The sequence below is a fragment of the Nothobranchius furzeri genome, chromosome 1 (assembly GCF_043380555.1).
Source record: "Nothobranchius furzeri strain GRZ-AD chromosome 1, NfurGRZ-RIMD1, whole genome shotgun sequence".
In the NCBI taxonomy this organism is placed as follows: Eukaryota; Metazoa; Chordata; class Actinopteri; order Cyprinodontiformes; family Nothobranchiidae; genus Nothobranchius; species Nothobranchius furzeri.
Window position 1 is genome coordinate 75,604,151 of NC_091741.1, and position 27,790 is coordinate 75,631,940.

At 39.0% G+C, this 27,790-nt stretch overlaps 1 protein-coding gene across 2 annotated transcripts; it reads right to left on the reverse strand.

Annotated features, from left to right (window-relative positions):
* Window positions 1-376: 376 nt before the first annotated feature.
* On the reverse strand, window positions 377-27,097 carry LOC129162907 (uncharacterized). Of its 2 annotated transcripts, none has more exons than XM_054739295.2 (11): window positions 26,624-27,097; window positions 25,046-25,132; window positions 24,681-24,821; window positions 24,451-24,584; window positions 23,789-23,925; window positions 20,567-20,660; window positions 20,302-20,401; window positions 19,619-19,875; window positions 19,304-19,490; window positions 2,818-2,945; window positions 377-2,659 (listed from the first exon to the last, which is right to left on the reverse strand). In XM_054739295.2, the coding sequence occupies exons 5-11, from the start codon at window positions 23,827-23,829 to the stop codon at window positions 2,405-2,407; spliced, it is 1,062 nt and encodes a 353-aa protein (XP_054595270.2). In that variant the 5' UTR covers window positions 23,830-23,925; window positions 24,451-24,584; window positions 24,681-24,821; window positions 25,046-25,132; window positions 26,624-27,097; the 3' UTR covers window positions 377-2,404. The 2 variants fall into 2 exon arrangements, 1 of the variants encoding a protein (XP_054595270.2); XR_011521610.1 differs by having other exon boundaries at window positions 2,641-2,659; window positions 2,818-2,883; window positions 26,624-27,091.
* Window positions 27,098-27,790: the final 693 nt, after the last annotated feature.

Below are 27,790 nucleotides of genomic sequence, written 5' to 3' on the forward strand. Positions count from 1 at the left end.
TTCATAATATTCAGTCGTGACTTGACTCCGTTTTTTATAAATGTTTGCTTGTTTTCATTTCAGATCATCACCGGGGACAAGTGGAACGTGATAATGTACAGTGCAATGCTCTACAACTCCCCAATCATCGCACTGTACTTTATCACTGTCATAACCATTGGGAAGGACCTCCTCCTAAGCTTCCTGGTGGGCACGGTCATGGTACGCTTTGACCGTACGGTATGAATCTGCCTCTGCACACCACCACAGAGCATTTTCTTAATTGTAGAACAAGGAGCCTGAAATGTTTTGTTTTCCCCAGACATCATCTGTAGAAACCGACTCCTCCAGGTCCGAGTCTCGGTCGGACCCTTTGTCTGCCTCTTCAGGACCACCAACCGGCTTGCCGTCTGGACCTGTAAGTTACTCTGAAGCAACCTGTCCTTTAAATCCACTATTTGAGAAGCAACACCACCTTAAGACGGGTGCATTCAAGTGCTGCTTTTTTAAATGCGTCACTTTTCTCACACACACTTTTGTTTATGTAGACGCCCGAATCCAGCGGAAGTAGCGGCAGCTGGCCCAGCGAGTTGAGGGTCAACAGAAGCCCAAGCAACGTAAGTCTGAGACGAGACTTTTGTCAAAGTTCAGATTTTTCACTTGTGTTTTAGTAACAGAGTTTGTCTTGTTTCTGTCCATGAGCACGAACAAAGTGTGGTTACTGGAAGTCTCTAAGATGATTTCAAGATCCTGTTAGTAAAGTGTGGTTACTTGTGTTTTTCTGCACAGGCACGGAGATGCTCCAGCCAGAGGAGTAGTGCCGGGTTCCAGAGCAGCTCAGAAGATGGGAGGAGCCCCAGGACCCAGCGCAGCTCAAAGGCCAAGAAGAGCCCCAGGTTCCAGAGCAGCTCAAAGGTTTAAAGGAGTGCTGGGACCGTTTAGTTAATTTTCAAGTTTTAATGTTCAGGTTAACAAAATGTTTTAATTTTGGTTATGAAGCAAAACTGTGTTTTAGTGCTTTTGCTCTTGGTGTCAAACTAAAAACTTTGTTTTTGGTGTCAAACTAAAAACTTTGTTTTTGTTTGACAAAGTTGTCATGTTGTTTAGCAACAGTTTGGTATTTCTGGTTGTTTTGATTAGATTTAATTAAAGGTTTGTAAGTGGCTCAAACATCAGGGTGTAGCATCCGCACAGTAAATTTCCAAGTTGCAAATCAACACTTAAAGAGTTGTACTACAGTACCATGAATAACATGTCCAAAAGTTGGAATCTGAAGTCCCTCTGTTTCAAGCACTTTGAGATCATTAATAAGGGGTTCAAGTATCAAATTGAAGCCGTAACGCTTGATGTCCTGTGCATGGAACAGAGCACATAAATGAATATTGTTTAAGGATGAATTAAAGATGGGGGGGAAATTTCTTAGTGTAAAATATATGGCACCTAATTTATGCAAACCTTTTTTCGATCCCAGGACATTTGCGGTTTCAAAGTTGTCATAAAATAGCTGAATCTGCAAGGCAGTTTTTTAATAGAAAAAAGGGGACTTTCTTTAAAATAGGTGCCATCTCTCCAGTCTGCATAAACACCTTTCTTGGGAATATACCTGGGCTTGAACAAGTCTGCTATATCTTCTTTCTGTAAAATACTCAAGTGTTTCCAAAATGGGAATATATGCAAACCTGTCTGTTACGATTACTTGGTCATACGTTCCTGTAGTTTTGTTTCTTCTGCTGTCGAATCTCGTACCAATCACTTTTTGAACTGGCTCAACAAGCCCCCATTTTTCTCTTGTTTGTTTAGTTTTGATTCTGAATTTTAAGGTGTGAATGGATTTTCTAACATTTGGAAAGATTGTTCCACCTTGTTTCTTTTTTTGTATCCTGATCGGACAAGCATTGTAGAGCCACATTCTTTGCTTGATTGTGAATCTCAAAAACCACTTCTTCCATGGATGACACAAACCTCTTAACATTAGACTGACTTAATCCTGCTGCTTTGAGTTGTGAAATAGCAGTAGCACACATATGTAAAGTACTGGTATTGGACTTTGTCAATAAAGTAGATGTTGTGGCCATCTCCTCTACATTATTAGCCACCAGTTCTCCTACATCACCAACTTCTGCTCTGCTTGACATGACATCATCAGTAACTTGTTCTAGACCTGGGTGTTTTGCATTTAAATGTTTTCTAAACCCAGAAAATGTTCCAAGCACACGCCCACATCCAGACTGAGCACATTTAAGGTGAAGATTTTTTCCATCCAAATAACCATGAACTAACCTCAAATGCCTAACAAGTGTATTTGCGCAAGTTAACTCAGCGTGACAAACAAAACACTTCATGTCAAACAGATCTTTCAAGTACTAATGAAGCAACCTAGCACGAACTTCTGCGACACGGGGACTCTCCTTTACTTTGCCGACATCTATGTTGTACACAGTTGTCTGGATGAATGTGAACATGTTGTGCAGCATAGGGTTGTATGTTGTGGTGAAAACATAATGCACCTTAAAGAGTTCGTCAAAGGTACCAAGTGATGAGGTTGACCTGCAAGTGATGGCATTTTTGTCAATATGACAAAGAACTGGTGGACTTTTTTCTTGCTTCGTCCTACAGCCAGAAGGTAGGGTTGTGTGCTTGTCGTGATGGAATCAAGATGTTCTTGGATGTTTGTTCCAGTCTGAGTAAACACAAAATAACACATGGTTAGACCATTAATATTGTATAGCATTATTACACATAAAAAAATCTGCTGTGTGTATATCCAATTTTGAATTGCAAGTCAAAGATTCTTCAATAAATTCACATTTTACAATAAATTTAGGAAAAAATACAAACCTTCTTGAAGACCACCAGATGCTTCTCTGCTTGGGAAGTAGACACCTTCCCTGGTCTCTTACAGCCCTGAGCAGAGGGAGGAATCAGATACAACAGGAGCAAAATCAATGCGAGGTCACTGTCCCAACCTGTAACAGCATAAATTTGATGTTAATAGGACAATCAACTGATATATATAAACAATATATCGGCATCAATATCGGTATCAGCCAATTTAAGTCATTTTTTAACAAATCAGTGTCGGTTCGGTAAATAAAACCGGGCTGATATTAACAACCGATATTTTTCCCATCTTGTCTCCATTTGTTTGCCTGTTTCAGAGGGTGGGGGGGGGTGGTGTGTATTTGTTTAGTCATGTGACAGAATGTAATCATCTCAGAACCGTAAATGTGTGTAGTGTGTGTAAATACTACCGTAAATTCAGCTTTAATAATTTTCATTCTATACAAAATTTGCTGATTTTAGAAGCATTAATGTCAGTTAATCAGTATCGGCCATAACAGTGATCTTAATATTAAATATCGGTATTGGCCCAAAATTTCATATCGGTGCCTCACTATTTAAAACATTTACATGTGGGGTAACGTTAAGTGTCAAAGACTATTCCTGTGTTTTTGTTATAATTAGAGTCTTCATTAGACTCACATTTTTTATTTAGACTAATTTAAAGTGTTCTAAATGTTACATCTGCTTTCTAAATAAAAGTGTTGATTTTGGACGATGAGCTGAGGATGGAGTAGGACGCGAGTCTGGGAGCTCCCGCCGACTTCGACTAAATTGTTATTCATTTGCGCTTTTTCTTAAACCATATTTCTTGTCCTATTTTTGATTTTTGAATTATTTTGTTGAGACGTTTTAATCGGCTCGGCATAAAATGGCAGCAAAAACCCGCAATACTACTCAAACACAACTGAAGCTTGGTTTGCAAACCGCAGCCACACCCTCGAGTGAGCCGTCGTCTTCTGCAAAGTTTCCATTGTGCCAAGCTAATCCTGATATCGAGGCTCTCATGGTCGAGTTGCTTGCTTCGTTGAGGAATGATATTGCTGACATTTTTAAAAAGGAACTTCAGGACACCCTGGGTGATGCTTTGTCCACCATTAAGTTCGACCTACAGGCGGTGAAGACGCAGCTGGCGATCGATAAAGCTGCCAACGACTCTACCTTGTCCAAGCTAAAAGGTACGGTCAAGGAGATGGAGCATGCACTGACTGTTTGCTCTGATGATGTTGCTGAGATGAAAAATACTATCAAGAGCCTCACTACTCATGTAGCCAAGCTGGAAAACTAGTGTGAAGACTCGCGGCGCAACAATGTTAGGATATTAGGAGTACCAGAGGGCCCTGACACGTCCACCACTGCTGCCGTAGCCTCCTTGCTAAAAGAAGCATTCGACCTGGGGAAGGAGCCGCTTTTGGATCGTTCACACAGGACCCTCCAGCCCGCACCTAAACCTGGCGATCGTCCACGAGCTATTGTATGCAGGTTTCACTACCACACTGACTGTGTTGACATTTTACGACGTGCTAGAGAACGCCGACAGATTAAAGTTGGAGACCGAACCATCTCAGTCTTCCCCGACTACACCGTCAGGGTGGCACAGGCTCGTGCTGCATTCAACACGGTCAGGCAGCAACTCCGTGGCATTGAAGGCGTCCGGTACGGCCTGCTTCATCCAGGACGACTCCGCATCACATACAAGGGTGTTGAGAGGGACTTTGTCTCAGCATAAGAGGCAAGTGATTATGTTAAAACTTTGATCTCTGGGTGAGCCTCAATAGCCCCTTAGTTTGATGCTGTAATGTAACTAAGTGCTCTCGTTAGGTTTAACGCCACCTGTGCATTGTTTTCTTAGACCGCTGTGCCAGTTATTATACTGTTGGTGTGCTGGTTCCTTTTATTTTCATTGTTAACTAATGATACTGAATTATATGATATACTCTAGAGTTCATAGGACTAGGTGGTATGTTGTTAAGCGCACACTGTTATACTGTAGAGAAGTTGGCGAGAGGTTGTGGTTTTTTTTTCCTCTCTCTTGTTCCCTCTCTCGCTTTTATTTTGTATTAAGACGCCAGTTAGTGCAATCACTTCTGTGAACCATTTTTGCTACTTAGGGGTACACTGCTGTCTCCTTTGTTTCGTCTTGTGGAGACTTGGGGTGTGTTTGTGTTGGGGGCTGGGGAGGGGGGCGAGCTGGGGGGTGAGGGGGGGCTGTCCCACTTGGCTCTTCATGGTCACCTGCATCTTGGTTTTGTGTTTTTCTTTCTCCTTTTTATGAATGATTAATGGTAATATAGACCCCAGCATTGCTGGGTCAGGTATGCCTCTTAGGTTTATTAGTTGGAATATCGGAGGTATGAGTAACCCTGTTAAGAGATCTAAGGTTTTTACTCACTTGAAATGTCTGAATTCTGACATAGCATTTTTACAGGAGACTCATCTCCATATTAAGGATCAACATAGGTTATATTGTGCTTGGGTAGGTCAGGTTTTTCATTCAAATTTTAATTCGAAAGCTAGAGGAGTGGCCATTCTCATCAATAAGAAAGTTCAATTCTCTTCCACCAATGTTATCGCTGACGGGAACGGTAGATACATCATTGTTGCTGGCACCCTAATGCAGAAAAAGGTTTTGTTGGTAAACATATATGCCCCGAATTTTGATGATGCTGAATTCGCTAATAGATTACTAAGTAACATCCCCTTTCTGAATACACATTTGCTTATTTTTGGTGGTGATCTGAATTGTGTTTTTGTTCCAAGCTTGGATCGTTCTGGTCCTCGTAATTTGACTCCATCATCTATGTCTAAAACATTTTCAGATTTTATGATACAGAATGACCTTGTTGATCCATGGAGACTTCGCAACCCTACAATCAAAAAATTTTCGTTTTTCTCCCAGGTCCACCAATCTTATTCCAGGGTTGATTACTTTTTCATCGATAGAACTCTCAATTCATGTGTTACTAATTCCGACTACTATGGTATTGTAATATCTGATCACTCTCCTCTGCTATTAGATGTTCAACTCTCTACCTATAAACGTAGTCCTCCACTTTGGAGATTTAATTCTCTCCTTTTGGCTGATAAAGAATGTTGTGAATTTATTTCAAGCTCTATTGAGGAGTTCTTGTTCTTTAATCGGGATGATTCTGTTTCATATTCTCTGCTGTGGGAGACTCTTAAATGCTATTTGAGAGGTCAAATTATCTCTTATTCTGTACGTGATAATAAAAAGATTAATGCCAGGCTTAAAGAACTTACGATGGTAATTAGTAACTTTGATCAAAGTTATGCACTGAATCCTTCTCCAGAATTACTCAAGCAGCGCCTTGATTGGCAAGCCGAATTTGATCTTATGTCAACCAAAGAGGCTGAGCACTTATTACTACGCAGTCGTGGCTCATATTATGAATACGGTGACAAGGTTAATCGCTTGTTGGCACATCAGTTACAACGTCAGGCCTCTTCGCGTGTGATACCTAGTATTAAAAACTCTTACGACAATATTACTACAGATCCTTTGGAAATTAATTCTACCTTTAAAGCATTTTACTCTTTGTTGTACAAGTCAGAATTTCCCACGGATAAAGCTAAAATGAATGAATTTCTTCAGTCTTTTTCAAACCCTGTTATTGGTACTCCTAAGGCCGGGCAACTGGACTCCCCACTATCTGCTGATGGAAGTATTAAAAGCTATTACAGCTATGCAGTCTAATAAAGCCCCAGGCCCGGATGGGTTTCCTATTGACTTTTATAAAACATTTATTGGTAAACTGGCACCATTGCTTTTGTCTGTGTTTAACAAGTCCTTGGAATCAGGTTCATTACCTCCTACTTTCACGCAGGCCACCATAGCGCTCCTTCTCAAAAATGACAAGGACCCAACTTCCTGTGGTTCCTATAGGCCATTATCTCTGCTTAATGCCGATGCAAAGATATAGAGCTCCGGGAGTTGACGTCACGTTTCCCGGCATGCAACAGTTCAAACCGAAACGGCGCCATTTGGCAGGCAGAAGCCGGCAGCTGGACTATTTGTTATTGTCAGAAAACTCAATCAAACGGGAAATATGGTAGATTCCTGTCGTGCCCGAGGATGCAGAACAGACGCGGACGACATAAGGAATGAGCCGTCTACAGGATTCCCCAAGATCTGGAGCGCCGCAAACATTGGATCATTGTAATAAAACGTGCTAGTGACCGGGCTAAAATGAAACTGTGGGATCCCGAGAGTAAAGGTTTTCGCTTATGCAGCGACCGCTTCATATCAGGTACTTAAACCAACGTTACCTCAACTGTGTATGGTATTTATTTTAAATGCATTTATTACGATTCTTAGTGGGCTTCCTAAACTTATTTTGGCGTGGCTTTTTCTGTCTTATTACTCACAGCAACAAATAAACATCACGTAAAACGTTGCCTCGTGATTTCTGCGTGCTGCCGTTTACGTGTTTTATGATCACAGCAATTAACCGGCTAAGCTGTATTTAATTTTTAAGCAATGGTTGATCAATTGTCAGATCACACATAAAAAGCACTTTGGATTGCCATTATCTGTGTCACCGAGACAGATCTCAGACAGATTATGAGACATTCCTGCCTGACATATTTATTTTATTCACGGAAAAAAATCAAACTAGTGATTTCTCTTGGCGTTCAGTTTATACATTCAAACAGCACAGCCCTCTATTTAAACTACTTACATGTAAATCTGTTATTTGTCCATCCATCCATTTTCATCCGCGTATCCGGAGTCGGGTTGCGGTGGCATGTAGCGACGAGAGTCCCTGACTTCCCTCTCCCCAGCCCCCGGAGCCAGCTCCTCCGGGTAAATCCCAAGGGGTTCCCCGGCCAGGTCCAGTAAGAAGTCCGCTCCGACAGCTTCTGGCGTTGGAGCGGGCAGTAGCGTCGAGAGTCCCAGACCTCTCCCCAGCTCCTCCGGCCGGGGAAATCCCAAGGGGTTCCCCGGCCAGGTCCGGTAAGAAGTCCGCTCCGACAGCTTTGTCACCTTTACTCTTTGCCATTGCCATCAAGCCGCTGTCCATTACATTAAGATCTTCTGTATTCAGGGGAATCATCCGTAATGGAATTACACATAAAGTATCATTGCATGCGGATGACTTATTATATATGACTGACCCTGCTCGCTCCATTCCTGCTGTTTTAAGTACTCTGGAGAACTTCAGCTCGTTTTCAGGTTATAAATTAAATTTAGGGAAAAGTGAGTGTTTTCCTGTTAATATGGCAGCACGTCAACTTCAACAGTCCGATCTACCCTTTCGTCTTAGTCCCTCTGAGTTTAAGTACTTAGGGATTAACGTGACTGGCTCTCTATCTGGCCTTAAATCAGCAAATTTGTCTCCTCTTTTATCTAGGATCACATCTGATATTCAAAGATTGGGTAATCTCCCGCTTTCTTTAATCGGTAAGATTAATGTCGTTAAAATGAACATCCTACCAAATTTTTTTTATTTTTATTTCACTCAATTCCCTTATTTTTGCCGAAACATTTCTTTATTTCACTGGACAAGATTATTGATTCTTTCACTTGGGGAGGGAAGCCACCTAGGCAGGGCCCGAAATTAAATTTTTTACTCACCGGCCAACTTGGCCGGTAGATGATTAAAATCTACCGGCCAAGCATATTTTTTTTACCGGCCAAAATTCTAAATGATTTAGATCCACCTAAAGCATGTAATTCTATATTATGTTGATTCCAAACAGAGTGACAAAATAATTAAAACATCATTTAATAAGGAAAACAACTCTTGTCATTTTTACTATTTATTTATTTATTTTTAGAGATGTTTTTATGAACTCTTTCATTGAAATCTAGTCAGACTCCATGTTTTCTCTGTCCATGAAGTCTGGCCTCCTGCTTCTGACACCTTCTTTGTGCCAAAGCATCACAGCCTCATTTGGGTCATACTCCTTGATCTCTGGAGAACACAGCTGCACCATGAGAATATCTGAAAGTGTGTCAGGGCTAGGGTTGTCACGGTAACCGGTGTAGCAGTAAACCCCGGTAAAAAAAGTTGACAATAAATAATAACAGTCTTGTTTAAAAAAAAATAATATGTATATATCTATATATATATATATAGATATATAAAAAACATATATATATTATCTCGGTGGATTACCGTGGCTGCGGTGTAGGCGCGGTGACCCTTACCAGCCACCGTATCATCTGGAAGTTGCCGGCGGCACATGCGCACTTTGTTGTTTACGACCAAAACTTTCTTTAAGCTAAAGCTGAAATAATGGCAGGAGGAGACGGCAGCACTCGGGACATTTATTATCCCTCAAAGAAGACAAAGTCGGAAGTATGGGCATTTTTTGGATGTTTGAAGAATGCCGAGGGCCAGTTGTCTGTGAAAGGCAGCAACGCTACGTGGCCATCATAATGTAGCCATTGTCTCACGACTCCGCCGTCTCCAGTTCGCCACTTTTCACTAAATCTTCTGGTTGCCACTGGTCCTGGTGGTTTTTCTTCCAGTTCGACGAGTTTTCTTTTGGAAGGCTGGCTGACTCCAGTTAAAAACTGCCACATTTCACCACTAGTTTTAACACGAAGCTAACGGCTAACTTGATAAACTGATTGAATGGGATAGGTGGAAATGACGTTGGATGCGGCGTTCACGTTTCGCGTACGTTTGTGTATGTTTCGCGTACGTTTGTGTAAGTTGCATGCAGGCGGGAGGAGTATCAGAAATCTGTGGAAGATGACTGATAAACATAACTAATTTGGTGCAAACATTTACTCGCCAGGTGCTCAAAAACTTACTTGCCAAATGGAGCAATTTACTCGCATTTGGCGAGTGGCGAGTGTTAATTTCGGACCCTGCGTCTAGGGTTTCTAAAACGTTGCTGCAGCAATGCAGATTTAGTGGAGGACTTGCATTACCTAATTTTCTAGCTTGTTACTGGGCCGCTCACATTCATAAACTCTGCTACTGGCTAAAATCTTCTGGTTCCTTGTGGTGTAAATTGGAGCTATTATCATGTAAGGGCTCTTCTTTACCAGCTTTGCTCTATTCCTCTTTACCCATAAAACCCTCTTTGTATACTGATAATCCGGTGGTTCTTAACACACTCAAAATCTGGTTTCAGTTTAGACGACACTTTAATTTTGTAATGCCATCCTCTTCAGGTCCTCTAACCAACAATCATTTGTTTCCCCCTTCACTTTTGGACACGACATTCTCAGTGTGGTGTGACAAGGGTATAGGACAGTTTAAACATTTATATGTGGATGGTGTGTTCGATAGTTTTCCCAATTTGTCTTCTCGTTATAATCTCCCTATTACCCATTTGTTCCGCTATTTTCAAATTCGAAATTTTGTTGCCAAGTGTTTCCCAAATTTCCCCTCTTTACCTCCAGAACAGCAGTGGGAAACTATGTTATCTTTTATTCCTCATCACAGAGGAACCATTTCGAAACTTTATGATGCTATTCTGTCTTTTAGTAACCACTCTGAGGTTAAGCTTAGGGGTATATGGGAAGAAGAACTAGGAATTGGAATACATGAGGAGTCTTGGGAACAGGCTATAGCAAGGGTACAATCTTCCACCTCCTGCGCTCGTCTTGGACTTATCCAATTTAAGGTTAGGGTGCATTTCTCTAAGTCTAGACTTTCTCAACTGTATCCGGAAGTGGAAAATAAATGTGATAAATGCCAGGGTTCTCCTTGTCACCTTAGCCACGTTTTTTTTTTTTTTGTGTGTGTGTCTTGAGCTAAACTGTTAACCCAGATTTTGTTTCTAGTTAAACTTCTGAGTGATCATTACTTATACTGTTATGTTTTGTAAAAACCTGCTATGATTACTAAACAATTTTAGCTGATTGTGCTTTTTAGCTGAAATGGTAAGGGCCACTAATACGGTTTAGTAGAGATAACTTGGTGCATTCAGTTTTATAACAAAGGGGAGGGGCCTAATTCAAAACTTCACTGGGCGGCGGGTGCCCCACAAGGCCTCTCTCTGCAACGGATCCAACGCAAACTCGGCGGGAGGGAAGAAAGCAGACTGTGGACATTTTCTCAGCAGCACCGAACCCCTTGAACGGTTAGTATGTAAAATAAGTAGTATAAATATCTTTATGGGAACATGCAACACTAAAAAGCTTGGAGGTGTGTTTTTTTTATGCTGTCACATGTTACTATACGGTTTAAACTTGATGTATGTCTGTAGGCTACTTGTTGCCAGCTAGAGTTCATCTATTATTGTCAGCAGAATAATAGTTAGATTTAGTCAGAGGAAAATTGGGTTATTCGGTAAGTTTTCTGCCTCATGAGTCGAAAAATGTCAAACCGGTTTGAAATTCACCACCTCGTGAAGCGGAAAACTCAACATTTGGCGCATGGCTTTCTGCTAAACAAAGGCCTGCATGGCGGCTAGCTAACAGACTGCTCTTCTGTGTAGCAGGTTTAAGTTCAACTGCTGTCGGGGGGAGAAGAGTTTAACAGCCTGACGCCTCCGCTGTGGAGGTGTTTGTGTCATCGACGCAGCGAGCTGCGCACCACTCAAGCGCTCCATCAGAGGCGGGGTTCCACATAAGGGTAAGTTGACCGGGGAACGTCTCCTCCATAGTCGCGTGTTTCCATAGCGTCTGACCGAGCAGGGCAGGGTGTTTTCGGGGCCATGTCAGGAGCCATCCGAGTCCGTGAATGCAGATATGAACTCAGCAGCTCTTGAAAATGGTCTAGTAAAGACGCAGGTAGGGAGATTTGCTCATACCAGTTGGTTTTAATTCAGGGGAAAAGTAGCTGACTTCCATTAAATATCAAATAAGAGTTCTGCTTCTGATAGACTGAAACAGCTGTGAAGTCGTCGCAAAATAAGAATTGCTAGTGAAGCCGTTTAACAGCAAACAGAACCACAGCAACGGAAGTTACGGTGTAACTATGGTTCTGTGAGTTCCTGGATGACTGCCAGTCACAGGGGTCACTCGGAACTTCTCGGGCGAGAAGATCCCGGGAGACCCGAACGTAGCTATCGGCGTGTAATTTATAGACTCGCGACCAGGTGCGCTACGTGTCACGTGCGTGACTTTGTTTACATTAGTACTCGACCTGCGCAGAGCGCGAGGAGATACATCCACTCTGTTTACTGCTACTGGCAGTCATCCAGGAACTCACAGAACCATTTTTGCTTCTGCCATGTTAATCTTTTGCGCTGTGGGTGCCTTTTAGCATGGATAAGTAATAACAACACACTTTTCAGGACTCCTACATGTTCTTAAAAATGCATTAAAAGCATTGAGTTTATACATTAAGACATAAGTCATTAAAGAAACTTTCAAAAGTATTGAATTTTGATATTTGTTGTAAAATTTGTTCTGTAATTTATTTCTATTCAATTTTTCCCTAAATGTTTAATTTGTCAACCACAATTACTTTGATATAATAGGGTAACATACATTTATATTTGCTGTATCAACGATTTAGAACACTATGACTACCCAGGTCAGAAACTCAGAACACAATGTTTTAGAGAAATGATTAACATAAAAAAAATGTAATGTTAAAAAACAACATAACATTGTTAGACAAACTTTCTTGTGGCCTTCTGAAGTGTTCTTTCATTTTTCACAACTCTGCTTGGCTTGTTATCAACTTTTACAGGTACTGCCACCTTTCATTTTTAACATCAAACTTCTTAAAAAGACTTTAACCTGTAGGAACTCTGTTCTCGTTCCCCCTCACTCTCTCTTACCTATTAACGTGCCAGTTTTATGGTAACACATATTTTGGTTCTATTAATTTTTTGTTTTGTACAGCAACATTATTCTGGTCTGACAGTTTTTGTTGTTTTATGTTTTACAGATCCTTGTGTTGTGAAGATGCTGTGGCAGTGTAAGTATTGTGAGTTTATGTGTGAGAAAAGGGGTTACCTTTTAAAACATTACCGGTTAAAACACGGAAACTATGGAAGAACAGCCCCATTTCCCTGTTTACACCAAGAATGTGTGTGCACATTCAACTCCATGAATGCACTCAAGGTTCACTTAGCAAAGATCCACCAAAAAACCCATGGTACTCAGCCATAAGTAACCTTTCAGTGTCAGTCATGTGACTTTTCTGCACCCTGCACAGAAGCAGTCTTCCTCACTCACCTGCGCAGTACACATCTGAAGGTAAATAACAGAGTCCAGTGTCCATTTAATGGCTGTAACTTTCATACCAGTGTGTATTCTACATTTAATGCACACAGAAGTAAAGAGCACAGAACACTCAACTGGAGGATGTTCAGGCCAGAAATTGTTGCTGTAACTAATGAAATGGCACAAGAAAATCACGAGCCTCCCAATGACACCTCTGAATCGGAAGACCATGAGGATTCTACCAATGAAGATCTTCATGATTTGGAAAAACAGCTGGAGCGCAATCTTGCTGCTCTTTTTTTAAAGATGCAAACAGTGCTACACATTCAACATCAAAACATCAAATTCCATAAAAATGAAATTCATGGCTGTTTCTCCAGCTCTACTTTGCTGATGGCTTGTCTTGTTCAGGTTGGTTTTCTTAAGTGCATTTTTTTTCTCTGTATTTTTCAGGTGTTCATGGAGTTCATCAGGATTACGGGCAAGAACCTCAAGCAGGAATTCTATGAGAACATCGATCGGCACAGTCCTCGTTTCCTTGAGTTATTTCGTTCCAAGAGAGGGAATGTTGGACAGATGTTGACACAGATTTCACAACAGACCAATGTAAGTTCATTCAAATTATGTGATTAGTATTGTTCTTTACAGGTTTTACAGGCATCATAGTCCCAGCTTATAGTTTGTGTAATTCCGTTTATTTTCGATCAATAGCTTTCTTACTGATAAGTTGTTTTGTTTTATTTTAGTCTTCTAATTTGTCATTGTTTCATTCCCAAAAGACTGCTGACCCAACTGCAATCTGGACACAGGTGCTCAGAGGGCTTCCAGTTATCCTGGGGGACAACAATCCTTCTGCCTTCTTCAAAGCAGGCTTTGTAAGTACGCTCTTGCGTTCTTTTAGCCAAACGTCTCCTGGCACAGCTTCACCCACATGCTGGGTGCACAGAGAAGGTCAAGAGTTGATTGGAATAGACGTCTGCAGTAAATAAAACACTTTGAGGTTATTGTAAACAAAAATATATTGTGGAAAAACATTTAAGAATGTAGATAACAAAGAACAAAACAAAAATAATGCGAAAAATAAAATATCAAAAGGAATGCAAAGAAAGTATGTCTAAGTATAAAAGGAACAAATTAACACAATTAGAATGGAATTAAAACTGGATCAAGTCTGAAAAATAATTTCTAATTTTAAAAATGAATAAATTATTCTGTTTTGTTAAAATTAGAAATGATTTTTCAGATTTTTTTAAATAAATTTTGCATTTTAATTGTTTTTTTTTAATCTGCATTCACTTGGAGTCTTCTAGAATAAAGTTTTTTCTATCCATTCTCGTTTCCCTGATCTGGTTCTTTTCCCATTCAATCGTTTTTTTATTACTTCCTTTTATCCCTAGATGTACTGTTTATTATCTTTGCATCCTGTTTGCTATTTTATTTTCAGGTTTTTTACTTTTTATCTTTTTTGTGTTGGTTCTTTTTATTTTGTATAAATACTTTGTGTATTTCCAGGTTTTTATTCCCTTAAATATTCTTCTTGGCATCTCCAGGGGCACTTATACTGATCCAGTTCAAAATTGCTTTTTACCCAATTAAATTGAAGGTACCAGCCCTATATTTTGTTTGGTGAATCGACATTCCTTCCTATAGGATGCTGCATATTTAAACTCTGTTTGGTTGTTTGTTTTTTGTTTCAATAACCCTGTCAATCTACTTATGAAGATTGTTTTATAGCACTTGCAAGTCTTCCCGGAGCCTCTATTCCACTCTTTCCTTCTACATTTTACAATGACACTCTTGTGGTATACTGATTGAAGTTTATTTTTGTAATGAATATTCTAATGATTATGTACTTTTGTTTTACAAGGAATCAGATGCAGATTTTTTTCGTGACCTTGACATCGGGATTCTTCTCACTGAGCGTGAAGAGGCTGTGCTCACATCTGCCCAGCATCCAAGTCCAACCTTGTTGAAAATTATCATTGAGGGAGAAGTCGTGATGGAAAACATCCAAGATCTGCCCAAAGCAATGTGCATTCTGTTTGGACTCACGTATGCACTCCATCTTAACTATCCTAAAAGTATGAAGCTGACCTTTCTGTTCATCCAAACAGATTTTGCTCTCTTTAGGCCACACTGACCTAAAGCCAAAGATTCAATCTTTGAAAAATCTGCTTACAATGTAAAGTGATGTCATCTCTACTGTGACAAGCTTTTTTTTCATGTTTTTGGTTCTGTAAAACAGCCGAACAAAAAGGCACAAAACACAGAAACAGACACATTCAGCACCCAGTCAGAACAGTCCCATACAACACCTACAAACAAAAAACACTAGACATAAACTTCTACACACACACACACACTTAGATGCTTTAGAAGTAAGTAGAAGCATGTAACGTGAAAGTAAAAATTGAAGAGTTGTAGCTGAAAGAAAGATATTGTTTAAGTTGTTACATCATAAGTCTTTGTAGATGGAGATGGATATTGTTCTAATAAGAAAGTATTTGTTAGTTTGTCTGTTGACCTCCCTTAATGTAGGCAGATGATGCAGATCCTGTTTGTAATTATACATTTGAAATGAGGTTTTTTTGGGAATACTGTTTTTTGTTGGTTGTTACATTCAACCCCCCCACCCCACACAAACACACACACACAAGCAGCACAGAAAACACAGGCACCAACAACCACACACACACACTACCACACTCATAACTGTTTAAATTAGTTATGACCTTTTTCAGGATTATTTAAGTTTGGATGTATTGCTGTTCACCAAAATATAAGCTAAAATAAGACAGACTGTTACATTTTAGGTTGAATGTGTTGCTGTTCACTGAATTTTAGGCTAAAATTGACATTGGCTTTGTTGTGGCTTTTTCTTAAAAATAAAATGCATCGAGCATTTGAAGGTTTTGTTTCTTTTCCTATCCAATTTCATTGTAAAAATGTTTTTTTATAATTCATAAAAATTATTTTGTTAGAGGAAAATACAATAATTGTAATTTTTAGTAAGTACCAATAACAATAGCTTGTTATTTAATAATTTTGACTACACAAAAAATATAAAAATTCAGGTTATATTTATACAGCTAAAAGTTAAATTTCAGCTTGTATAAAAATTAATCTTCTATGTTAGTTAAACTAAACCTATTTAGTTTCAGCTTGTGTAAAAACTTAACATTCTATGTTAATTAAACTAAAAATTTTTAGTTTCAGCTTGTGTAAAAAATTAACCTTCTATGTTAATTAAACTAAAAATATTTAGTTTCAGCTTGTGTAAAAACTTAACCTTCTATGTTAATTAAACTAAAAATATTTAGTTTCAGCTTGTGTAAAAACTTAACATTCCATGTTAGTTAAACTAAAAATATTTAGTTTCAGCATGTGTAAAAACTAAAGTGGTATAAGGCAACGGGTTTCCTCGCAATTTGCGAGTAAAGTCAGCTAATTCGGGTTAAGAGTGTACAACGTTTCTGGACAGGGTATTCTGCTAATTTGTCAATTGTTCTTGGGGTAACTCTTCATCCTTGTCCTCTGATTGCGGTATTCGGGATTCCTGATCGCTTACTTATACTGGACTCCACACAAAAGGATATTATTGCCTTCACATCCCTATTAGCGAGACGTCTAATATTGTTACATTGGAAGTCTGCTAAGTGTCCTACTGTTTCCCAGTGAATTAAAGATATCATGTTTTTTTTAACTTGAAAAAATTTAATATACGCTGAGAGGTTGCACGGCCAATTTTTTTCATAAGTGGCAACACTTTATCTCTTATTTTACTAGTCTAGAGGTATTACCTGTTTAAATGTACTTCTGTTATTGTTATATTCCGGTAATATGTTTGATGATTGTGTTGATCTGTGTGTGTGTGTGTGTGTGTGTGTGTGTGTGGGGGGGGGGGGGGGGGGGTGTCTTTGTTTTTGTGTTTAATTGTCTTGTCCCCCTTTTTTTGTTGTTCTGTTTGTTTGTTGTTATTTACCTAGAAAAATGAAGAAAGGTTAATTGTATTTTGGTAATTGCAAGTACTGTTTTCTTCTTTCAATAAAAATATTTTTTAAAAAGTGTTGATTTGACCTACTCAGGGTATATACAGCAATCCTTAAGTAAAATTTACTACTTTTTAATACTTTTTTTTACTACCTTCAGAATTTTTTTAAAACCATCACAACACTAAATTGCAAGTGTTAATCAGCGACCTATTTACACATATTTTAACATATATAACATACAAAAAACATAGACTTAGAGACTCACTGATGTTGACAACGTATTGCACATATTTATTTTACTTAGAAAATATGCCAGGCACTTCTTTTCAGCGGTTCAGACAGTTGACCACGAGGCCTGAAATGATGCACAACGACCACTGAATATGACGTCATCATTATGTGACCGGATATGCTAAAGTAGGGCTGCTCGATTATGGCAAAAACAATAATCACGATTATTGTGACTGAAATTGAGATCTCGATTATTTAAGACGATGTTTCAATTTATGTAGATTTTTTTAATTTATTTTTATTCAGTCATAAAACTGCTCAGGGCACAATCAGGGCAAAAATAAACAAGAAACAAGATGATCACTAAAAGAACTCCTGATTCCCAGTATAAAAAGACCAATATACTTATAGCTCATAGTTTATGACCCAAGGGCTGTAGACCTTGGTTTAACTCATTTAAGTCTAACCCGTACAGACCCAAATACCAATATCTTGCAAATACTGACAGCAAGAATTATACAGTGGCATTTATAACAAATAAATGCAAATAAATTAATGTTCACAAAATGTTGCATAACATTTATTGAGTCATGTCAAGGTGCTGTAGTAGAGTGCACTAGCACCATGTCCTCAGAGAGATTAGTTATCATTTATCAGCGTGAGGAACTTATTTCTACCTTATTTATAAACTATTTATTTACAAGTCCATCAGTTAATGTAATAATTGTCCCAACCACAGCTGCACCCCCCACCCCCCAACCCGGTCTCACAGCAATCGGGGCAAGCTGCACGTGTGTTTAGCGCGCCGCACGCGCACACTTAGCCGTTTTTAGTGGCTCAGGAGTCCGCAGGTACGGTGTGTGTCACTCACTCTGGTTAATCCAACAGGGAGCCGGCTCCGAGAGCTGTCTTTAGCGACCGACACATCACTGCATCATTCCCTTTCCTAATGTCCTGAAGAACGGTCCGGAGCGCAGGCGGAGTGTTTAGCTAACCTGCAGGAAATGTCGACGATAGTTATCCAGAAAGTAGCTAAGGGTTACCAGAGATGTTTCTGAGGTGTTCGCTAGGTACTTTTAAGATTTAAAAAGTCAAGAAGGGGGTCTGAAAAGCTGTTGGAAATAGCATCAAAGTCGCTAAGTTGGCAACGGAGCGCTTCATTTGTAACTCAGGGCAGCTCAAGTGGGAGGAGCAAATAATCGGCTTGTTTTATTTTTATAATCGTTCAAAACATTTCATTCGGAATATATTTCTATGTCGATGTTCAGAATACGACACATGATAGTCTGAAAAAAATAATACCTAACTTGGAAAAAATAATACCTCTGAGACCAAATTTAACACTTTTAATGGCCTTAAATTTGACTATTTTTATTTATCACTTTTTAATACTTTTTAAAACCCCGCGGACACCCTGCCTACTAAACAGACTTTAGTGAGAAAAAAAATGTCAGGTTACTTTGTTAAATGCACACTAGGTCATTAAGTTTATGTTCTGAAATAACAACTATATTTACACAAATATTTTTGTTTTTCAGAGCAAATAATAGACAATTGTGATTAAAAAATGTAAGGAAAGAGAGAGTGAATAGGAAAGAGGGAGTGGATCCTGAGGAAGAGGAGAGAGAGAGGGAGGGGAAAAAAAACACCCGACCGGAGCGGAGGCAGTGTCTGACGCAGCACGAGCCGTTTTCAGCTCTGTCTTGTCAAATGCACCACGTACATTATGAAAAAAGTAACTTTAAATAACTTTAAAGTAACTGTAAAAAAAATCGAACTGAAGAAGACCTAGGGAGCACTTTAGAAACGTGAACAACAGTTAATTAAGCACAGAGAGATCCGTTACTGTCTGTGTGTGTGCGTGGATCGACCGGACACTGACAGAGCTGCCTCTCGGCTGCAGTTTTGTGTGTAGGGAGGGGCGGGCGCTCAATGTGACCGGCCAATCACAGAGCATGAAGACAGTCAGACAGCCAATGAGGATTTTCCTTCAACACGATTACAGATATTTATGAGTTTTACTCGTTTCGTGCTCGTCAAAAATGCTTTTAACCTTACCGGATACTCGTTTCAACGAAAGAACTGAACACTAACATGGTTTATAGTGAAACACACGTAACAGGTACAATCAATGGTATATGGAGAAAAAAAATCATACCAACGTCATAGTCCACTTCAGTGTCATCCTCAAAAGGATCAGCTGCTAGGAGGAGATTTTCAAGGTCATTGTTGGATGGAAGACGTCTGCATTGTTGGATGATCTTTGTCTTGAAAGTGGATGTCCATTTCTCAAGAAACTTGCTAGAGACATCCTCTCCAAACATCAGAACAAAATCCTGTTCCACCTAGGACAACAAGAACAGCAAACTTTAATATTTCACAAACAGTGTTATTAAGTGTTATTCTGTACATAGCCTTCTTAAAAACAAAATTATGTAAATGTTAATTTTCTTTTTAAGTAATATAACATTACCAAGCCTTTGACATCCCTGAAACGTGGAAAGACAGACAGTATGTTGCTTGACTGGTCTGGATCGAGGACAATGTTGCGGTGGAAGTCAAATGTCAGCTTCATCTTCTTCTTGACTGTGTCCTCATCAGCTGAATGTTTCATCAGTGTGACGGCTTTTTTGCACTCATCTTCATTCAGGACAGTCTCTGGAACAAACTGAGGATCTTGTTTGGCAGCTGGTCCAAGCCCATTTTCACAAGGTACTCGTTCAGATGATGCTACACAATATGACATAAAAAAAAAAAGAGCAACATTTTCAACACCAAACTGAAAGGTGAAATATAAATAAATGGCAAATGGCTTCTATTTGTATCTTGCCTTCTAGAGTTCTACAACCCCCAAAGGTGCTTCACAACACATTCAGTCTTTCAAACATTTACGTAAGCTACAATGTAGCCACAGCTGCCCTGGGACACACTGACAGTAGTGAGGCTGCCAAGAACATGTGCCACTGGTCCCTCTGACCACCACCAGCAGGCAAGATAGGTTAAGTGTCTTGTCCAAGGACACAACTACTGTGGCAGACTGAGTGAGACTCGATCCCACAACCCTTCAGGTACAAGACAGGCACTTAACTCATCTTTCACCATTGTCCTGAAATAAACAAATATATTTCAGATATTTCCGTAGTACAATAGTGTTACCTCCATATGATGATCTTCTGTCTCTAGCTGCGAATCTCTGAATAGTTTTAATCCTCCAGACCAAGTACCCAGTCCCACTGTCACCGTCATAATAATGCTCCTAGGGTGGAAATATCACAAAAACAAACTCAGATTTCTTTGAAGTCCATCTGCTTCCAAACCAAGTTCAGTAGGAAAGTTTCCTTTGCAAAGTGGCTTGAGATGACTCGTTATATGGTTTAGCGTTATATACATAAAATGAACTGAATTATATTGTATAACTTACATAACCAGTCCTGGAGAATGGATCACCAAGGTTGGGGAATAGGCTCACAATTCCTCTGGCATAAATCTCTTTCACCTCCCTGTGTGGTGATGTACTGCAATATAAAAAAAAAATGAAAAAAAAAAATCAACTTTAATAATAAAATCTTTATTTACAACTAATAAAATTGTTATATATCTCATTTATATTAAATAGAAATAAAGATTTGAATGTCGTCTAAAAGCTACATTAAAGCTGTAACAGCAAATCTGCAAAACGAGCTAGCTCTTAAACCCAAACATGGTCACAAAACTCTCACTCTCCCATCAGGTATCATCCCTAGACCACATCTGCCTGATCCCTGAATGTGCATTGCCACAGTAAACAACAGAGAGCCAAGGATGGGTACCGAATTCTGTACTTTTTAAGGTACCGACAGAATTCCATAGTACCGACTGAGTACCAATTCACGTCATATGAAACGGTGCCTTGTTTCGGTACCCGGCCTTCATAACGAGAACTTGCCTAGGCAGCATTATGTCGTTAGTCGCAGGCGAGGAGTAAACAGAGCAGCATGTTAGAAACAACGCGCACTAAAGTTTGGGTCTACTTCACTAAATGCGATGTGTAACTGGGTGATGATGAAACCAGCGACAACGATCTAAGTGTGAGGCATCATCGTCGTAATCTGCTCCAGCAGGTTAACTGTTTAAGATAACTTTAGCTTGATAAATTAGCTTGCGTTAACATTAGGGCTGCAACTAACGATTATTTTCATAATCGATTAATCTGCCGATTATTTTTTCGATTAATCGGTTTGTTATTGTTTAGCTATTTAACCTATACAAGTGATGAATGCATTTCAGTTAAGAAAAAAAACATAAGAGAATTGTGCAGTTGACTGCAATCTATTTTATTGCACATGAACACAGTCAGCGGTGTAAAATGAGCTAAACAGTGCAAAATATCAGTCCAGAATAATTTTTTAGCATTAGCTGGAAGCCTGCTCCTTCCACCATGGACAGTGGCCTCATGTCTTTTACCAGCATGTTTAGAATAGTTTGTAAGTGGTATGAATTGCTGAGGGGTGAGTGTCTTGTTCCCCATGTAGTTGTCCATCGTTGCTTGTTTTTTTTCTGCATAAGAAACACAAATAGACTGAAATAAGTACACATATAAAATAAAGCAGCACACACACTACAACACTAAATCAATATTATATTATTTGAATTAATTAACAATATACAGTGATCACTTATTTTGAGGGTTACGTTCTACAAAATAGCCCGCAACAGGAGATATTCAGAATAAAAGTCCAATTTTTTTTACTATTAAAAAGCTCTAAGTAAGAAGCTCATGAGGTTTTTACTTTGAGCGGGCAGTGTATGAATTAGCTAGAGAAATGTGAAAAATGTTTATTTTGTGTAATACTGTTTAAGAAACATGATAAAAATGTGTTGTGAGGCGTTTTACAGTGTTAGATAGTAAAACAGCCTTTTAATAGTAAAAAAATGACTTTCTGAATTTCTCCTGTATTTAAAAATTGAAAGCGTACAACTATGCCGCGTTATATTCACCTGGACACAGCTCGTCTGTATATTTTTCACCGCGGAGTTGTCCTTTTTTGAATGAGGAACATAGTTATGGGTTTGTGCCGTTTTTCTCTTAACGAGAACATTCTTATAAACAGACGTGCTGAATTTGGCAAGCGCATGATACACAACACGGAGGAGATTCACGATTGCATCTAGTCAATCAGAAGTAGAACACCGTAGACTGACGCAGCAAAAAAAAAAAAAAAAAAAAAAAAAAAACATGTTTAACATCCAGTATAACGAACTCAGCTAAAACACTACGTCCAGCTTGTTTATTTTCTATTACTTACCGGGCTGGCTCTTCCAAATGACGGCTCACTTGACCGCGGTGCTCTTCCTCTGCTGCATCAGCCCCCACATGCTTTCGTCTCAAATGTTCACTTAGGGACGTCGTGCTTCTGTGCCATGCTAGATGGTTTTTGCATATTTTGCAGGTCACCCGTCTTTTCATGACATCTAGTGAAGTGCTCCCATACTCGTGAGGTTTTTGTCCGGGGTCTCTCTTCAGTTTTGTCGCTTCTATTTTTCTTCCGTATTTCTTCTTGTTTCGCCATCTCTCACAGCAAGATGCGCGTCAGTAACGTGATACGTCATGAAAACCGAGGGCACTTATTGGCTCGTTTCTTCTTCTACGGCTCCACTGGTAGATCAGTGGCTCATTACTGCCACACACTGACGGCAAATTTAACAGATTGTAACCGATGTCAGATTGTGGTAAAAATAGACTTTATGCGGTAAAATATGATTATTAAACAACTAATTGATGACTAAAAAAGTTGTTAACTATTTTAATAATCGATTATAATCGATTAAATCGATTAGTTGTTTCAGCTCTAGTTAACATTTCTATCAGCTAATGGTACGTTCGCTTTCTCCTCTGAAATTCCAACTTTTGAATAGGAAAAATCAAATGAAGAAGACGGCAAAAGGAATGAAGACACACAGTAAATTTAGTTCACAGTAAAGATGTTTGCTTCAGTTTAATTAACAGTTTATAAAACTACAAGGACGACGATAAAATACAGACAGTTGTATGTTATTTATCGTGATATTTATCAAATATGGTTATATATAGAGAAAAATATATATATTTAATTGTGAAAGAGAATTAAATAATTATTAAACACTCGAAAATCGGTACCGTTAAGTACCGGTATCGATTTGTAGGTACCGGAATTGGTACCATATCAATTCAAATGTCAAAGGTACCCATCCCTACTGAGGGCGCTAAACATCAGTCGCCGTTTTCTACATCCAAATGTGTTTTTCATTTTGGTAGTTTGTCCTTAAGTTGGTGGTAGCAGCTGGCTGTTTGTCCTTCTCTGATATTAGAGCGGAGAACCTCTCACACCATTGGTGTTCTGCTGCAAAAATGCACAAGTGTGTAATTAATGTACGATTCAGGAAAGGGTTGTGGTTCGGTGAGACAGAAGAGCAGATGGTCCAATCACTGGTTGTGGACTAAGCCATGTTGTTGGTTGAGGATTTTAGACAAATTCAACAGAAGCACTTCATTATTTCTTTTTTGTCTCCCAAAAATATTTATAACCATACTATAATAGAATGTTAAGAAGCATGAAAAAAAAATTTTTTGAGCGAACTTGTTTGGCAGATTTTCCAGTGTGGCTTTAGACAATCGACAAATTACCCAAATTTCTCTGTCATGTCAGCTACCAGTATGTTCACCATTTTCCTTTTGGTGTCATCTGACAGGGACTTGAATCGATTATATTCATTTATGATGTGTTCCCCACCAGGTTTCTTGGCAAGAATGGAATTCACCAACTTCAATCAAAGAGGAAAAATAATTCAGTATTTTGAGAACACATCCAATAATAAGTAGGGATATAAAAATGAATTTAAATGCCACCGATTATAACACTGCACACACACACACACACACACACACACAAATAAGTTGTGCTCTGCTCTGATGTTCCGTGTTAGTTCTTACTAGGGATGCATGTTTTCCAAAATTTCTTTAAGCGGCTATTGATGCCCCTTAACGGTAAATAGCCGGTTAACCGGAACCATTTTGTTACAAGAATGGAATAACTAAGAATAAACTGCTCTCAGGCTGTGCTAGCCGCTCCGTGTTTCAGCACATTTGTTTGTGACAAGCGAATTTCTTTTTTTGCGGGTACCTGGTAAACATTTTGATAGCGGCGCTCTTCCGCCATCTAGTGACACAAAGTATATTACACCCAAACTCAGCAGAAAAATTAACAGTTAACCGGGGAAAACTATTTTACCCAGTTACAACATTTAACGACAATTAACCGGTTAACTATGTACAGCCCAAGTTCTTACATGTTTGGCTTCTGTGTCGAGCCTCAGCCTTTTACGAGAAGGACTCTCTGTGAGGATGATCGTTTCTTGGGAGCCAGACAACTCATTTTAAAGTAGTTGAGACTGCTCAGGAGATGGTGTCACTGAGATGGATTCTGACAAGATAGAAGAAGCAGGTGGAAAGAAAAACATTTACCAACTAGGGAAATGGCATGTTAATGAGATGCTGTAATAAAAAATAACTAACAAACCTGAATCATATCTGATGGTTAGCACTCCAGCTGATGGATCCTTAACTACATCCTCAAATTCATCTTCATCCAACTCGGTTCCTGAACTATCAAAAACCTTGACACCTTCCGTCACAGCTGGCACACCAAACTTTGAGAATGCTACAGAAAAAGAAATGTGTTAGTAAACCATATGAATATACTCTAGTTTAAAACTCAAAAATATCCATTGAATCTGGAACATTTCCTGTAAACAAACATCAGTACATTAATGCAAACTAAAACGCAAGTTATTTACTCATTTTGGTATAATATGCTTTGGGTACAGTATGTTAACATTTGCACTTAAAAGTGCTCACAGTGAAAGCTTGATATCAATGTCTTACCTGCAGTCAAAAACTCTTTCAGATTCGGCTCGGTTATTCTGATAAATCTCTGAACATCACCAAGTTTGGCCTTAATCAACATGGTTCCTGCAACATATAATTCCTCATTTTAACAATTGCATGTGCTTATAGTATCAAAACAAAAACAAGAACTATAACATGAGTTTGTGCTATTAATTTTACCTACAAAAATTACTCCAGAAATATCTGGCCCCATGTAGGGCTGAACTGCTTTAGGAAAAGATTGAATAGCAGTTTTTCTGACAAACTCCGATTTCAATTTGATTCAAACGCTTCTTCAAATCAAACTTCAGCACAATACTCTTAAAATGTACAGTAACATTTACAAGTGTTACAGAAAATGACAAAAGATTGAAAGCTATTACTCTAATAATGCGACGAAGAAACTAAGAGTAAAAATAAATTTCAAATGTAGGCTATTTAGTTGAAGAAACATGAATGCAATTTTCCCAGCCTTATTTTATTGGATGTTTTTTTCTGGTTTGTGCCATCAGGGAAGCAAATCTAGATTTTTAAAAAATAGAAAAGTTGCATTATCATGTCTGCATGGTATTATTACGGTAAACCCGTTACCTGTAGAAGGAAAAGGGCGAATTGGGACCCCCCGCCCACACTCACACATACAAGGTGCTGAGGCCTGAGGGACAGAAACTAATTGCTAAGCGACAGAGACAGCTAACCGCTGCCATATTGGCCGTGGTAGCGCCACAAAGGGGAAAAAAACGAACAAACGCGCAGCTCAGCATAACCATCAGGAACCCACCCACCTCTGCCTCCTTGCTTGCTTCTGCCGCGGTAACACTGATGTGAAAAATAGTCGACGCAATAGATCCTGGATCAGTCGGGAGTGCCGCAAAAAGGTCACATGATCACGTGGTTTGACGTTTCAACTTTCGATCAGAAAATGATAGCCGCTATTCCCACTAAGTTATATCAGGCTAAAAATGAGCTTCCTAAACTGAATTACATAGAAGTACAGGTTAGAGTGGAAGAAAGCGGCCAATTGCACAAACACGTGCACAAACACGTGCAAACTGCCTTCCTAAAACCGAACATAACATCACATAATGACTAAAGTTAATGTTAATACCGTGGCCATGACGCAGTTTTTCTCAGCACAAGATGGTGTCCAGTTTGTACTAGTTACGGACAAGAAGATGAACTTAGGTCAGCCAACTCCAAAACCGAACATCAGACAATGTGAATAAAAGTAAGGAATTTAGCTGTTGGACATTTTTTGTTGGCCAGTTTTTAAAAAAGCACACGGTTTTGAGCACAGTTCAACTAAAGTACTTTCCTTCAATCCACGACAGTTTTAACCAAAACGTGTTATATCTAAAAGTATCCCTCCGGGTCTTACTGCTGAACTTTTAACCTTTTTCCAACATGCTAAAGTTAGACACAATGCATTTTCAGCTAGGCAATCTTGTTAGCAGTTTTGAATTAGGTACAAAGCCTACTCAAATACAGCCACTAATAATATAAAGTTGTTATTAAACACAATATCCACTCAAATACCAGTACAAATTGCGTTAATAAGTGGTAAAAATAACTTACTGCTGTCCTTCCCTCAGTAGGATTGAACCCGAAATGGAGAAAAATGTCCAGTGGCGCTGCTGAAATCTTGGACGGTTAGAGTCAGGACAGGTGGGCGGAGCTTTCTGGAGTCACATTAACGCTTCCCATTATAACTCCGGATATTTTCACCAACACTAGGGGGCGGTCAACATATGTTGTCATAAAAACTCTGAAAGTGTTAATGATATTTGACACAGCATTTTTAACACTGCGAAATTTACTGTGTGTATCTGCTCTCCCCTCCTCAGATGCTGTGCTCCTGTTCTCGATCTCCCCTGGGCTTTTCCAGTGCACCTTCAGTTCCCGTTTTAAAATAAAGATTCTTTTTTTTTACCATAAGATCTGTGAGTGTGTGATTCTGCATGTCTTGGGTTAAACGCATTCCCCAAACCATGTCATTGGTTCAGCATTCCCAGTGCAATATTTCAGAAAGTTGGAGGGATAGAATTTGTGTTGCGTTGTGACTACGATATAGGAAAATTACCTATAAAACTATCTGACTATCATAAACAAGTTATCCTTTACTGGAACCTAATCAAGCATAATTTCACCCCACACAATTCACCCTTGTGGAACAATAGATATATTCTATCAAATCGTTATTTATTGAAAGTTGGTTGGATAAAGGAATTTGGGTGATATCTGATTTATTGGATGAGCAAGGCAATCTTTTCAAATATGAAGATTTGTGTAATAAGTTTGGTCTGATAGGCTCACCAAGTGAATTCAAGAATGTCGTTAAAGCCATTCCAGTTCCTGTCAAAATGATGACTCATCAAACAAGGATGGATACAAAGGGGTCAGAGATGAGATCTCTGTGTAGAAGGAATTAGTTTAAATAGTAAGGAATTTTCTAACAAATTTGCCTGTAAGATTTTTACAACCCAACATTACCCTTACCAGCTAAAAAGGAAATATATTTGACATGACTTTAATGAATCTGAGAGAAGGAAAATAAGGAAGAGATATTTGTCCTATCCAATCCCACATAAAGCGAAGGAGGTAACATTCAAAATTTTAAATATTTATCCATCCAATAACTTTCTACATGTTAGATTTAACTGGATGAATAATTCATGTGGTTTTTGTGAAAGTAATACTGAAAATGTTGAATATATTTTTTTTGAATGTGAGTGTGTCAAAGAT